We start from the raw sequence: 14,267 nt of genomic DNA, 5'->3' as shown, positions 1-14,267 counted from the left end.
CAAGTCTCCTCTGTTTTTCTATAATGGTAAGAAGTAAGGGATTAGTATTCAATTTATATTTATATTTTGCGATGCTTGTTGAGGCTGGCCTTTTGCCTTTATCCCCAGGACTTAACATAGTGCCTGGCACATGGTAGGCATTTAATAAAAGCTTATTGACTGACTGAATGGTACATGTGGGGCAAATACATGAGTCTGCCTCTTTGAGAAATTAATGACTTTTGAGGAGACGAGAGGATGGCCCTCCATCTTGTATGTTCAGGGTGGACCTTGGAACACCTCTGAACTGGGCAAACCAGGAAACAAAAGTTTTGATGAGTGATGGACATGAGCACAACTGTTGGGCAGCTGAGTGGAGGTCTCTCCAGCTGCCAGTGAATCTTAGGTTGTATCTGAGGAGCCTGCAGTCACTCAATTACAGAAGCAAATGTTAGACTTTATGTGATTTTTTAAAAAGCCATCATTTTTGTAGCAGAAGCTTTTCTGCTCCTTTCCATGGTATCTTCTCCTGAATATTAATATTCTATCATATATGTTTTCCTGTTTTGTTTTAACAAAGCTAAATAAGTTCTAAAAATGAAATGTGCAATAGTATTAATACTGTGAATAGGTACTAGAAATTATAGATAGACGTGAATATTAACAGTATTAATAAATAGTAGGTATCTAGGAAACTTTCCTCATCCAGGCCTGAATAGGTTGGATTACTGGACAGGTACTCCAGTCAGCAGGCTCTGCCACTTCCTTGGTCCCCGTGACCACAGGCTGGGAATCATACTGACAGGAAGGACTTAGGACTTTAGTTGGAAGGCTTCCTAGGTGTCCTGTTGTCCTTTCTTATACCTCAGCAGGTGTCCTTCTCTTCAACAAATAATCAGCCTCTGCTAGACAACCTCCAGTTAGGGTAAATCAACTACCTGCTAAGTCGAGTAGTTCTAATTATTAAAAATGTTTTTCTTATAGCAAGCCTAAATTGGCCTGTCCACAATTTCTACCCAATGTTCTACTGTCTGTGCCTTGGAACAAATCTAATCTCTCTTCCATAGAACTTCTATTCAGATGCTTGATAACAGCTATCATTCACACTCCCCTCTTAACCTTTTCCAAACTGAATGTCCCCAATTCTTTCAAGCAATTCTTGTGTAGTATGATTTCAAGTCCTATCGCCGTTGTAATTGCCCTCTTGAACGATCTTCAACTTTTCACTGTTCTCCTACTGACAACGCTGAGGCCCAGCTCAGACGCTTATTAGTTACATGACTATTAGTAAGATGACAGCGTTCTTTTAAACTGTTTTCTAATTTTTAGGATGAGGATGATACAGGCTCTATCTATTCTATAAGGTTATGCTGAAGAAAGCACTTTGTAAATTGTAAAACGCAACCTAAAAATATTATTAATAACATTAATAATAAATCCACAAAAATGCAGATTGTCACCCTCTCCTACAGAAGTTTCCCAATATAAAAGGGCCCAGAAATGGCTTCATCCAGCAGATACTTTATTTTCCTTTCTAAGCAGAGAAACATGACAGCCAAGGACTGAAAAAACCATACACGAGGTGAACCGATTTGGAAAACATGAAACTTTTTTAACGTAACTCAAGGGAAAGAAGATGCTAAATGATTAGAAAGCTCCCAGAAGAGTGTAATTACAAAATCCTACCCCCGGCCAAAGACTTATCAGTTAGAAGTTAAAACTAAGGATGTCTGCTTTCTCATCTTTTAAAAAAAAATCTTGGAATACCGTTTTCACCTTTTTGATGTTTTTTTTTCCTTTTGCAAATTGTAATACAACATGACTAATACACATATATAACCTAAATCAAATTGCTTACCATCTTAGGGAAGGGGGCAGTGAGAGAGGGAGGGAGAAAATTTGAAACTAAAAATTTTATTAAAAAAAGGAATGTTAAAAATTGTCTTTACATGTGATTAGAAGAAATACATTACTATTTTTTTAAAAAGGGGGAAAAAATCTTAATGAGAATGAAATACACATTTCAAAGGGTATCCCTGAAGAAAATATGTGAAGGGAAGAGAAAGGTTTTCACAAATAATTCCCCATAGAAGTCCACGTCACTTATTGACAGAAAAGCAGCTACAAAAACCTGCTGTGTTTATTGTTGGTTGGTTATGTTTTTTTAAGTCCTTGTCTTGGTTAAGTAAATACAGGCTCTGTTTCCCATAAGGCGTTTGCCCCGCATATATTAAAGTCATACAAGGATTTGGGTTAGGTACAACCACAGAAATAACTTTGTTCGCTGATCTGGTCAACATCAGATGAGGCATGAAAAAAGGGAGGTGTCTGCCCACCAAAGGTTTCCACTGCTGTGATAGAATTTAACCTCCGTGAGTGTGGGCATTGGTTCATTCTGTGTCGTGGTATCTCCAGCACCGATCAGCGCCACATGTATAGTGGGAACTTGTAAATGCTTGTCAGTTAAGTGACTGTCATGTAGCATAGCTTCCAAATGGATGAGATGTGGGATTCCTTAAACACAGCCCTCTTGCAGTGTTCGTTCATGACATCACGTGGATTGTGCCCAGCTCCATAATATCATTAGGCCTTTTAGGGTAGCTGAGTAATACAGCGGATAGAACGCTTGGCTTGGAGTTTGGAAGAATTGAGTTCAAGGCTGGCCTCAGGCACTTACTAGTTGTGTGAACCTGGGCAAATCACTTAAACTCTGCCTCAGTTTCCCCATCTATAAAATGGAGATGATAAAAGCACCTACTTCCCAAGGTTGTCCAGAGGATCTAATAAGATCGTTAAGTGCTTAGCCCAGTATGAGGCACATAGGGGGTGCTACAGAAACATTAGCAGTAGTTGTTATTTTCAGTGAGATCCACAACGATTACAAAGACCTAAAAATTCACACCAAATGGATAAAGAATTTCTCTTATCTAGACTATCACCTTTAGTCAGTCAGCATTTATTAAGCACCTTCTGTGTGCCAGGCACTGTGGTAAGCTCTAGGGATACAAAAATGGGAAGGGGGAGGAAAGACAGTCCTTACCTTCAAGAAGCTTACTGTCTTGGGTGGGGGGAGGGGAAGCAGTATTTGATAGGAAGCTGAAAATGTTGGGGAGGGGAGAAACAGACAGAATGAAGAGGTGCCCCCCGGGAGCATGGTGAAATAAATAAGTCCCATAGTGCAGTCAGGGGAGAGATGAGACACGTCTGGGCTAAGCATCCTCCTTAAGTGAAGGTTTGGAGTTCGTGCCCCCATCTCCCCATCAGAGAGGATAGTAATTAGGGCATTTAGGTGGAAAGACCAGAGTTAGTCCAGCTTGGTTAGCTCATGCAGGGGGAATGCACTGAGATAAGCCTCACATAGGAGGAAGAGAATGGGCTAATTGGGAAATTGTAGAACATTTGAAAGGATGCCTACCTACTTCCTTACACAAAAAATCCATCTTTTTAGCACTAATATTCTTCCCATGCTGTTATATGGCTTCAAACCACTAAACACTACAGTCTCTAAAGAAATCAGATTGGTGGGTGGCCCAGAAGGCCACGGAGAGGCATGTGAAAGACATAACACCAATGATTACTTGATAAAACATACTATCCAGAAAATATATCATCAGAAAAATAGCTTGTTCAGGTAGCAAGGAGACGCATCGTGTAAAACAGGTATTAAGTGCTTTAAGTACCGTAAAGTCAAGTCAGATCTTGTGATGTCTCTAGCAGTGGCCTTGTGAAAGTAGGACTGTTGTAGATAACTAACAATGAGATTCAAGTTTATTCCCATCTATGTTTACAGTATATGTGTGTATATATGTATATACACAATATAAACATAAACACACATACACGCGTGTTTTTTGCCAACTAATTATGTTGTTTTCCTTCCAGACGTGCACCCACAGCTACCTTCCATGACAGTAAACATAATATTGTTCATGTACATTTTGATGCAACTAGAGGATGGTTATTGACTTGTGGAACAGACAAAGTTATTAAGGTAAGAGATCATCTTAGGTAAGCTTATTTATTTATTTATTTTGGCAGGGGGGAAGGCAAGGCAATTGGCGTTAAGTGACTTGCCCAAGGTCACACACCTAGTAAGTGTGTCGAATCTGAACTCAGGTCCTCCTGATTTCAGGGCTGGTGCTGTACTCACTGCACCACCTAGCTGCCCCCAGTCAGTTTATTTTTTTACGTTAAGATTTTCCCTCTTTCATTTTGCTTTAATATCTGTGATTTATGAGAGAGCATGCAGGAGATCAGCATTATTCACACGTACTTTGCATAGGCAGTAGTGGTGAGCTTTAGGGATTTTAAGGCAGTCTTTGCCCTCCAGGAGTTTACATTTTGGTTGTGGAGATAGACTACACTGGTAACAAGGTAAATAATTGTACGAGGCTCCATAGAGGACGGATGCTCCATCCACAATGGGTGGAGAGCTGGCCGTGGAGCCGAAAGACCCGGGTCCTGCTTCTGATGCATAGTTTGTGTGACCCTGAGCAGATCACTTAACCTGTCAATGTTCTAGGCAGGAAGGGTCAGACTCAGACTCCTCAAAATTCCTGAGTGGGCCCGAACCAGATTTAAAATGTAATCGGAAATATTTCTCAATATAAATAAAAATACAGTACAACAGAGATAATGTTAATCTGTGGTTTTCTTTGTCAGTGTGTGGCCAGTGTCTATTTGACTTTGACACCACCGCTCTAAGTACTCTCTCAGAGAGTAAGTTTCAGAGACACCTGTTTTTATAAACAGGAATCTCCTAGCCAAGGAGTTCCTTAGCCAGAGAAATCACAGGTCCAGTCTCTATTCCTTGGTAACATTCATCAGATATATAAAAAATAAGTGCTGTGATGAGTCGTGGGTTTAAGTCCCTCCTCATCAAGTATGGACTTGGTCCATTAGGCAAGTTCTCTCATTTTCTCTAATGAGGAAGTGTCAAAGAGCAAGTGGCAGAGTAGGTGTGAATTTGCATGGGTGGGAGAAATTCCTCCCTAGGGCCTTCCCCTGGAGGAAATCACAGACATAGACCAAAATAAGTACTATAATGTTTTAATGGGAGGTAAAATCGCTGTGGGTTGGTGTGCTTGTGATTAAGATCATAGACAAGATCGCTCCTACAGAAATATCTTCTGTTCATATAGCAAAATGGGATAACAGCACTCAGTGGATCAGTTTTTCCACTCTTCTCATCCTTGACTATAATGGGTGAATTGGCTAAAAATGATACTGTTTCCCACCCTCCCTCCTTCTACCCCTTCTAATCACCAATGTAGAGTATATTTTAGTGAATTCTAAAATTGAGACATGAAGCAAATGAGGGAAAAACACTAAAGATGATTGTTAAAAGAAGTTACTAAACTAGAGATGATTGGCAGGAAGTTCTGATAGAAAATGGGTAAATTTGATTCTCTGCAAAAAGTGGGAATTCACCGTCTCTTGAAGGAAAAGGTAACAAAATAAGGTCCCTCTTTACAATGAAAGCAATCATTCAATCAAAAAGTTAGTGTTTTTTCTAATTAAAAAATGGTGGCTATGTCCCACTCCACCCAGAGAGACAGTGGCAAGACAGCAGTGACTTGAGCTTGAAGTCAAGGGAGACCTGAGTTCAAACCCCACATCGCATACTTGGCATTAGCTGTATGGCAATGGATAAGCCATTAACATTTGTGTCTCAGTTTCCTCATCTTGAGGGGCAGCTAGGTGGCTCAGTGGCTAGAACCCCCAGGCCTGGAGTCAGGAAGACTCATCTTCCTCAGTTCAAATCCAGCCTCAAACACTTATTAACTGTGTGACCCCGGGCAAATCACTTAACCCTATTTGCCTCAGTTTGCTCATCTATAAAATGAGCTGGAGGAAGAAATGGCAAACCATCTTTGCCAAGAAAATCACAAATGAGGTCACAAAGAGTCAGACACAACTGAAATATGACCGAACTACAACAAACAAAATTCTTCATCTCTGGAATAATAGTACCTTGTGCTGCCTGCCTCTAAATGCTGTTGTGGGAGGCTAGCATTCAAAGTGCTACGTAAAGTTGCTATAATTATTGGTAATCGTAACAGCAATCTCCCTCTCTAAATATTATAGTGTGTATCCTAGGGGCTTCCCAGTCCCTAAAAAGAGAAGAGTTCCCTGCACGGGGGCTCTCATTTTACGTCATCCTTACACCTTTTTTCCTGAGAATCAAAAATGACCCTGGTGGCTGTGCATAACAGCATTGGAGGATCCTTGAAATGGAGCCTGAGCTTCCACTTTTGGTCATGGTCTCTTCCTGGGCCAAACTGGTTATGGGGGAAAACGTTTTTTTTTTTTTTCCCTTATCCTTATTTGATTAAAGAATTATATTTTTGTAGTTTGACTTCGTTCCTAAACAAAAAGATTCAGAGGAAACATCAGATTTAGAACTACATCAGAACATAGAGATTATCCCTCCTTTCACAGGTTCAGGAACTGAACTCAGAAAAATGACTTGCTCAAGGCAGTATAGCCAGTAGCCTATAGTCAGGATTCAAACCCAGATACTCTTATTGCAAAGTGCCCTGTTCTTTCTAATTCACCATGCTGCCTTTTAAATTTTTTTTTTTGGTGAGATGGAGAGGTACAGGATTGAATTCTTAGAAACTTTTATTATTCAGGTATGAATATAATTTATTGATACATTAATATAAAATAAGTATTGTAAAATGGTTAGCACAGTGGCTGGCACATAGTAAGTGCTATACAAATGTTAGCTGTTATTACTGTTACATAAATATATCACATAACATAACTTAATATGCTCTATTAACATTGATATAAAATATTATAAATAACTCAATAAAATTGTAGATTTATTGATATCTTTTTTTTTTTAACAGTTGTGGGATATGACGCCAGTGGTATCCTGATGATGTTTTCCAGAACCCAAAAAACAGTATTTCCGGAAGCAACAGTCATTCTGACCAGAGTCATTGAGGAAGAGAAAAGTAAAGCTGAGTGTGGTGGGCAGTAAGGGAGAGACTCAAGAATCCAAGTTCATTTTAAGTCATCTGATAGTGTGGGGCAAACACTAGCAAGGAGACTTATTTCAACTTATTCACACAATAGAAAAAGATATTTTTTTAAGCAAATGGTTTGTACAATCTGGCTGTGCTGCAGTGTTTTGAGTCTGTCTGAAAAAAAATCTGTGTGGGATGGCTGTTTAGTTTTTAATATTTCAGCACTTCCTTGTTCTTGCTGCTTTGTTTGTATTGGGGAAGGGAGGGAGGTGTCTTTTGAGGGGGTGGGGGTGGTCTTTGTGGTTGCTCGTGTTCTCCACCTCAGGATACATTCTACCACATGCTCAGCATCACTTTGACCTCCCGCTCATCACAAATCTGCTCTCCAGAAAGAATGTACTGAAGCTATTTATTGTTAATGTTTCTGGGTTCATCTCCAATTCAGTGGAGACATCTGTGAAGACCGACCGACTGCTCAGAGGAGCTAAGCAGCAATGCCTGACTCCATCCATATCAACTTCTCTAGTTTCCTGGACCACAGAAGGAAAATGGAGTTTTTCCTGTCTTCCCCCTGCTTCTCCTAAAAATAGTGGTTAAGCTGCCCCACAGCCACCTAAAAGATATCTAAGAAGTGGGTGATTACAGCTGAGAGCATCTCCCATTAGTGTTAGCATCTGTGTTAATCTGAACTTAGCTATAACCACACAAGCTATTTTAAATGAAATTATAGTGACTGGCCCCTCTTAGGTTTCACCAAACCACATGTTATAAAACCAATTGTCTCTTAGTTATGTGAACTTAAATGTGTTCATTTGTATAAAATTTTAATTGAATCTCTTATTTTTTCTTCCCTATTCAAACTACGCATTAAGGGAAAAAAAAAGATCATGGAATTGATCAAGATGCCCTGCATACTTAAATGTTCTATCCCTTGAGATATTTGGTATTGTGGAATTCTTCATTTTCATGCTATTTTCCTTTTAGGCAAAACTTTAACTTTTTAAATGAAATGTAAAAGAGTGCTTTTTAAAGTGAACCAAAATGGCCTGCCTATTATTGTGGCATTTTTTTAACTTCTTTCATCTTGAACCCTAAAAGAAATGGAATGAAACCCAGCCAGGGAAAATTGCTAGCTCTTCTAGATGTGAAAAGGAGGATCAATCGCTTTCCTCTCTAGAAAGCTTAGAAAATTTGCCCATTTCTTATCTAGAAAATTTACTTTTTTATTCTCTTTTATGGACAACCTCATTTCCACTTTACTGAAATACCTTATTTCCACTGTACCTTATATATATCTAAGTTTGGGAACTTTTTTCAAAAGATAGATTGAGGGTGGGAGGGGTATGGAAAGTGTCCCTTTTAATTTCCTCCTTTCTGGAAAGCAGAAAGTCTTACGGTACTACAGACTTATATTTATCATTTATTTTTCCCCTTTCTTGGTTTTCTGGCATGGCTCATGGTTAGCGCCAGACTAGAAAACCAGGCCCTCGTGATGGCAAGCTCTGCTTCCTGGTTCTGTGACCTCTTCAATAACTTGGTGGTGGTTATGACTGCCCAAGAGGCCTTGGGGAAAATAACTGTGCATTGCCTTATTAAATTGAACATTTATGCTTGTAAACAAGAAATTCTAACAAAACACGGGGAGAGAAATATCCCCATGTTACTGTAACTCACCCCCAGCTCTCCCAAAAGTGTACATAGGACAAAATACCGTAAGGAACATAACCACTTACCACTTTTTTTTTTGCCTTCCCCAAATCCTCTCCCTGCTATCAATAGCTGCTATAATCACTTTTGAATGTCTTCTGCATGTCTGTCTGTTTCATTTGAGAGTTTTTAAAAAGAACCAGATGACATTCTGATTTTTAAAATATTCAAATGTCTATAGTCTATATATATATATACATGTATAGTATATGCCTGGATCTCATTACCCTGTTACTAATTTCTAAGTACTGAAAGGCAGAGGTGATCCACAGAAATGAGTAGAAGGCCTCCCGCTCCATTTTGCCTTCTTCCCCTTTGCATTCTGGCCAGTACAAGAAAAGGGAACTCTAGTATTAAGGAATTGATGGGACAAGTACCCATCAGGCCTATGCACATATTCTCCAAATGAGCCAAAATCTCATTGGACAAATACTTGCACTCATATAGGATCACACATGATTCTTTTAACTTACTGGCGTTTGACTTAAACATGATTTTTCTGCATGGATGTCTATATTCAAAAGCCTTTACAAGTCTTTTCAACACCATATTCCTATCCAAACCCAAAGATTTGCTCATAGTTTAAAGCTAGTCAAGGTATTCTCAAGTTTCATCAGTGGTATGAGTTTTGCTTTTAAAAAAAAATACTGTGATGTTTCTAAGCATTCACTAATTTACTTTTTCCTTCCCTTGTCTGAGTGTCCTTGAGGTCATTTGGATTCAGCAAACATGGTTTAGCCACATGAAGTGGTTATCTTGGAAACTCTGTGAATGCATTAATTTTTAACTTGTGTTTCTATACCAGGGGTGGGGAACCTGCAGCCTTGAGGCTACATGTAGCCCTCTAGGTCCTCAAGTGTAGCCCTTTGACTGAATCTAAAGTTTGTAACCTCAAGACCACAAGTTCCCCAAGAATTCTCTGCTTGTGGGATATCTCTCCACCAGGGACTTTCTGAAAGTGAAAGTTTCTGTCAGTCAGAATTGGAAGCTGGCACCAGCCTCTTGCATTTCTCAGTGGAGACTTTGGCTGTCTCTCTTAAGCTTCCTTTTCAATTACAGTCCATTTGGCTTGCCTTTGTACTTGACATATGTAACATTGGCCTTCTTGGGAGCCTAAAGTTTACTCAAACTGGATATTTTTTGAAAACAGGAAATTGTGATGATTTCACAGAATTTTTAGAGTGGCCATCTAGTCCAACTCATACTCTAAGAAGGCGTCACCATTACAACAAAAAATCTTGTGATTTTTTTCCCCTGCGTTTGACCCAATAAATAAATATCCCTTTATTTCATTCACTTCTTAGGGATTAGCATCACAAGAGGCAGCAAGTCTCCCATAATAGCAAAAAAAAAATAGTTTCAGATAAAGTAAAATTTAAAGCCTTGTTTTGTTTCTCTGCCTGAGCAGCCAGTCCTTCTGATTGACTTTTAAATTGTCGCTCTCATTTGCCTTAATAATTAATAAATGAGTCTTTGAATATCAGAACTGGAAATGACCTCAAGAGGTCATCTGCTAAGAAGCCCCACCCTCAGGCTGAGCCACACCTCAGTCACAGCTGGACAGATCAGTAGTGATGACAACATTCTTTGGCTGAGGGAGGGGATCCTTGGGAGGGTGGGGGAGGTCAGGAATACAGTAGGACATCTCTGGAGGAACTGTTGATTTCTGGAAACTTACTTTAGGGGACTGTGAACATCACCTGATGTAACAATACAGCCCTGGTCTTTGGAGTGATTTGGAAGACTCTATTCAGGCCACCGGTAGAAAAGAAGTATCATACCGCCAGGTCCTGAGTTCTTTTCTATAAAGCATGTTTGATATACTTTCTGCCACTAGCTTTGGTCATGAGCGAGCAGGTTGGTGAGTATGTAATAACAGGGCCGTTGTGGCAGGTCTGTATATGCCCTTTTCAGATGCCTCACCACTCAGCGCCACAGAGTCAGGATTGAGGGTGGGAATTCAGGTGCCCACAAGTGTATTGTTTTTCTGAGGACAGACTGTGGAGGAACCATTTCGGTGGGCTCTTCTTGGGAGATATCTCCCCTACTCAATTAACACCCCCATTCTTTTGAAACCTCATTTTAAAAAATATTTGTTTTTGCTAGTGCTAAGTTTGTCAATTGAACCCTAATTTTGTCTTAAGAGAAGAGTGATTGAAAATTAAAGTAATTAGACATCGGTGTTCAGCAGATGAGATTCCCCTGTTTGTGATCACATTACAGGATCTTAAGGGATAGGGAGGACTGAACCTGTGATTACACTGGTAACTCCTGGATGAAGACAGTTCCTTTACCAATACAGGTTGGCACCTTCACTGCACAATTATAGACTAGAGCATTTGAAAGGTGAAATGATTCACCCAAGGTCATACAGCTCCCAAGAATCAGGGCCAGGACCTAAACCCTGTTCTCCCTGACTCTGAGGCCAGCTGTCTATCCTCTGTCACAGCTGCCTCTTAATTGTACATAAATGGTCTTGTCACCAAGGTTTACATCTTAAAATACTGGAAATTAAAAGTCTTTCTTCCAAACAGTTTACATTTTTCATGCAGACCTAAGAAATTCTTCATTTTTGTCTCCTTTAAGATAGTTTAAGCTGTACTGTGTGTGTGTGTGTGTGTGTGTGTGTGTGTGTGTGTGTATGCGCACATGGGTTCTTTTAAAGCATGAAAGTAAGCAAGGATTCAACAGCCTGAATGGGAGAGACAAGAATAAAATTAATTGTTAAAACTGGTTTGCCCACTTAATTAATTACCGTCTTACCGTGGTATGAAGTGCCAAAAAAAATACAGGATGTCCCGAAAGTCTTCAGTGCATTTCTAAGCTTTTAAAGGTTAAAACCACCCTAAGACTTTTGTATATTCCTGGAACCCTATACATTTTTGCTATTAGAACACTGATCTTTAGGGGGTTCAGAACCTAAGGAGAAACTTTGTTCCCAGTACTCTGTGCTTTGAAAGATCACTGCTGTCATTCCAGTTGAAAACCTCTCTTCTCATCTCAAGGTTTCCTGTCCTTTGTAAATGCCCAAAATTGTTAGTTTGAAATGGCCCCTAGTTTCATCAACTTGTCATTTGATAAGCATTAGGTATTCTCAGGGTACCTAACCCAATGGTTGTTTCAATGGGAAGGCTATAGAACACTACCTTCTACCTGTATTTGTCCTTGTGGCATTTACCTATTAAGTTCAAGCTGTCCATTACAGCCTGGCCACCACTCCCTCCTTCATCCTGAAGCAGCCTCAGGACACCGCCAGCTGTTTGTATTCCAAGACCTTTGGGAGAGTTAAGGCTGCAAGCTTGCTAGAGAGACAATGGGAGGGCATTGCTCTGTACAATCCAATTCTGTGAAACTTCACTTGGCCTTAAGTTAACTTCTAACTACATGCTATGTCCAGCACAGCTAAATCTTTTGGTACGGAAGCTGGCAGCTGAAGCACTCCATATCCTTAGAATTTTTTCAGAGAGGGAATTAGATGAACCCTGACTGTAACCATACATGTCAAGGAGAATTAGGGTACTTTTCCCCCTAAAGAGATAGAGATAAAAGAGCTTGGTATGGCTGTTGGGATATTTGGCCCTGCGGGGCTTCCAAAATGCCATTTTTTGCCTTTATTATCAATACAGCTCCCATTCCATTTCTGCTGTAGGCTAGTTTTGCTTTCTATTCCCAATGTCTAAAGTATTTTATGACTGAGTAATGTAAAATCATCTTCATTTTTAAACCTCATCTCAGCCAGCCTTGCAGATAAGAACTCAAAACTTAACAAACCATACCATTATTTTTAACATCACTGTTTCTACCACTGTAATTTACAGTTAATAAAATTAGTAGAATTCTGTGTCCATTATTGGGCTTATAAGCCAGCCACTACCAGGGCTAGGCAAGTGATTATCTGCAAGGCTTGATTAAGCCAGATAAACGAGAGAAGACCACTCTCCCTTAGTTTCCTCTATCAAATTCCAAGAAAGCACAGTCTATATTTTTTATCTATAGTTACATGGATATTTTATTAGGGAAAGGGGAGATAAAGGGGATGGTGGCTAATCACTGTACAGTTTCCTAAAGAGATGTTTCAAGTATTCCCTCTTGTGATTCTCCCTCATCACCTTCCACCTGTTGTACCTTTTTGTGTCTTATTGTGTCTCTTCTCCCTACCCCCACCCCCAATTCCATAAGCTCCTTGAGTTCAGGGACTCTCTTACGTTTCATTAATTGAATTATATTTCTTTGTCCCCAGCACTTAGCCTGGTGCCTTGTATGTTGGAGACGACAAATGTTTGTTGAATTGGGTCAGCGATCATAAAAGAATCAAACTCACTTAGGAAAAAGACACTGAAATTACATGTCAATTTGATGATCCGATTAGAAACGAGGAGGCATATTTGACTCAGATCAGGCCTTGCCACTTTGGACCTTTTTTTCTTTCTCTAATTAATGGAGAGGGAAGACTATTGCTAATATAAAGGGAGTATTGGTTTGTTTATATTTGCGTTTGTATCTTTTGTTATTCAATGATAAAAGCACTTTGCAGCACTAGAATATACCAACATAATGGATGGACCAAAACACTTGTTTCTTTTAACCATTACATCTTTAGTGGTGTTTGATGTTAATTGATATTACTTGTTTAAGGATATATTTTTCAATGTGTTGTCATTTTGCAAAAGAAAAAAGTTATGTCAGGAGCTCAAAATCTATTACATACTGAACAACTTGGAAAGTACTTGGCCAAGTAAAAGCTAGTTATAGGGCCTGCTTCTGACTTACCATAGTCAAGAACATGGCTCCTGCACTTCTGTCTGTATTACCCCCCATCAGCCTCTATGGGGCAGATCTTTAATTGGTTGCAATAGCCCTATTTTATACATTTATTGGGGCTCCTCTTTTAAAATGAGGAATTTCAGGGTGAAAATGTAATAAACACAAAAGTTGGAGTGAATCTCTTGAATGTTGGTCTGTTTTTAAGCCCTCTATCCTTTGCTCTGGATATGAGAACAAAATACTGCTAAATAAACACAAAAGTTGGAGTGAATCTCTTGAATGTTGGTCTGTTTTTAAGCCCTCTATCCTTTGCTCTGGATATGAGAACAAAATACTGCTAAGTCCTCAGCAACCAGATCTTGCCACCTGCTTCGAGACAGCCATCTTAACATTATCTTCAGGAAATTTCTGTTCCAATTACAAAGGGATTCTATATTGTAGTAGGTAATAAAAATTAAAGAAAAATACATATCTAATATGATAAAATGCTGCGGAATGGCATGGTTATCCTCCTCCTACTCCCTTTTCCTCTGTCTCTTCCATGTAACTGAAATGTATGTTTGTTCATTCAGTGATGTAATGGATTCATTGAAAAGCTGCCTCCATGGTTCTAAAATAAACCTTTGTGAAACCTTCCTTTAGCCTTAGCCCTGTACTTATATTGTGGTTGAAGTCATAATATACGAGCGTGGGCGATGCCGTGAAACACTTTGGTGTTGTTCCTGATAACTCTTTGGAAATTGGTACTTTCAGAGGGACTGCCATGGCTGAGGTATACAACTGAGGTGAGAGTGAACTAGGTCAGCAGAGTCCTGTAAGGAGGAGGTTCCAGAGGCCAAG

General features: G+C 39.5%; 1 protein-coding gene across 2 annotated transcripts in view; it reads left to right on the top strand.

Annotated features, from left to right (window-relative positions):
- Positions 1 to 14,063, top strand: part of WDFY2 (WD repeat and FYVE domain containing 2) — a 148,515-nt gene extending 134,452 nt beyond the window's left edge. For both annotated transcript variants that reach the window (XM_036742461.1, XM_036742462.1), the window contains 2 exons: positions 3,862 to 3,970; positions 6,837 to 14,063. In XM_036742461.1, coding sequence (XP_036598356.1) covers positions 3,862 to 3,970; positions 6,837 to 6,866 — 139 coding nt within the window. In that variant the 3' untranslated portion in view covers positions 6,867 to 14,063. The remainder of the gene's footprint in view (positions 1 to 3,861; positions 3,971 to 6,836) is intronic.
- The last annotated feature ends 204 nt before the right edge of the window (positions 14,064 to 14,267 follow it).

This window comes from Trichosurus vulpecula, chromosome 2 (assembly GCF_011100635.1).
Source record: "Trichosurus vulpecula isolate mTriVul1 chromosome 2, mTriVul1.pri, whole genome shotgun sequence".
Classification (NCBI taxonomy): Eukaryota; Metazoa; Chordata; class Mammalia; order Diprotodontia; family Phalangeridae; genus Trichosurus; species Trichosurus vulpecula.
The sequence above is the reverse complement of the archived record's forward strand: the minus strand, read 5'-3'. Positions and strand labels throughout refer to the sequence as shown.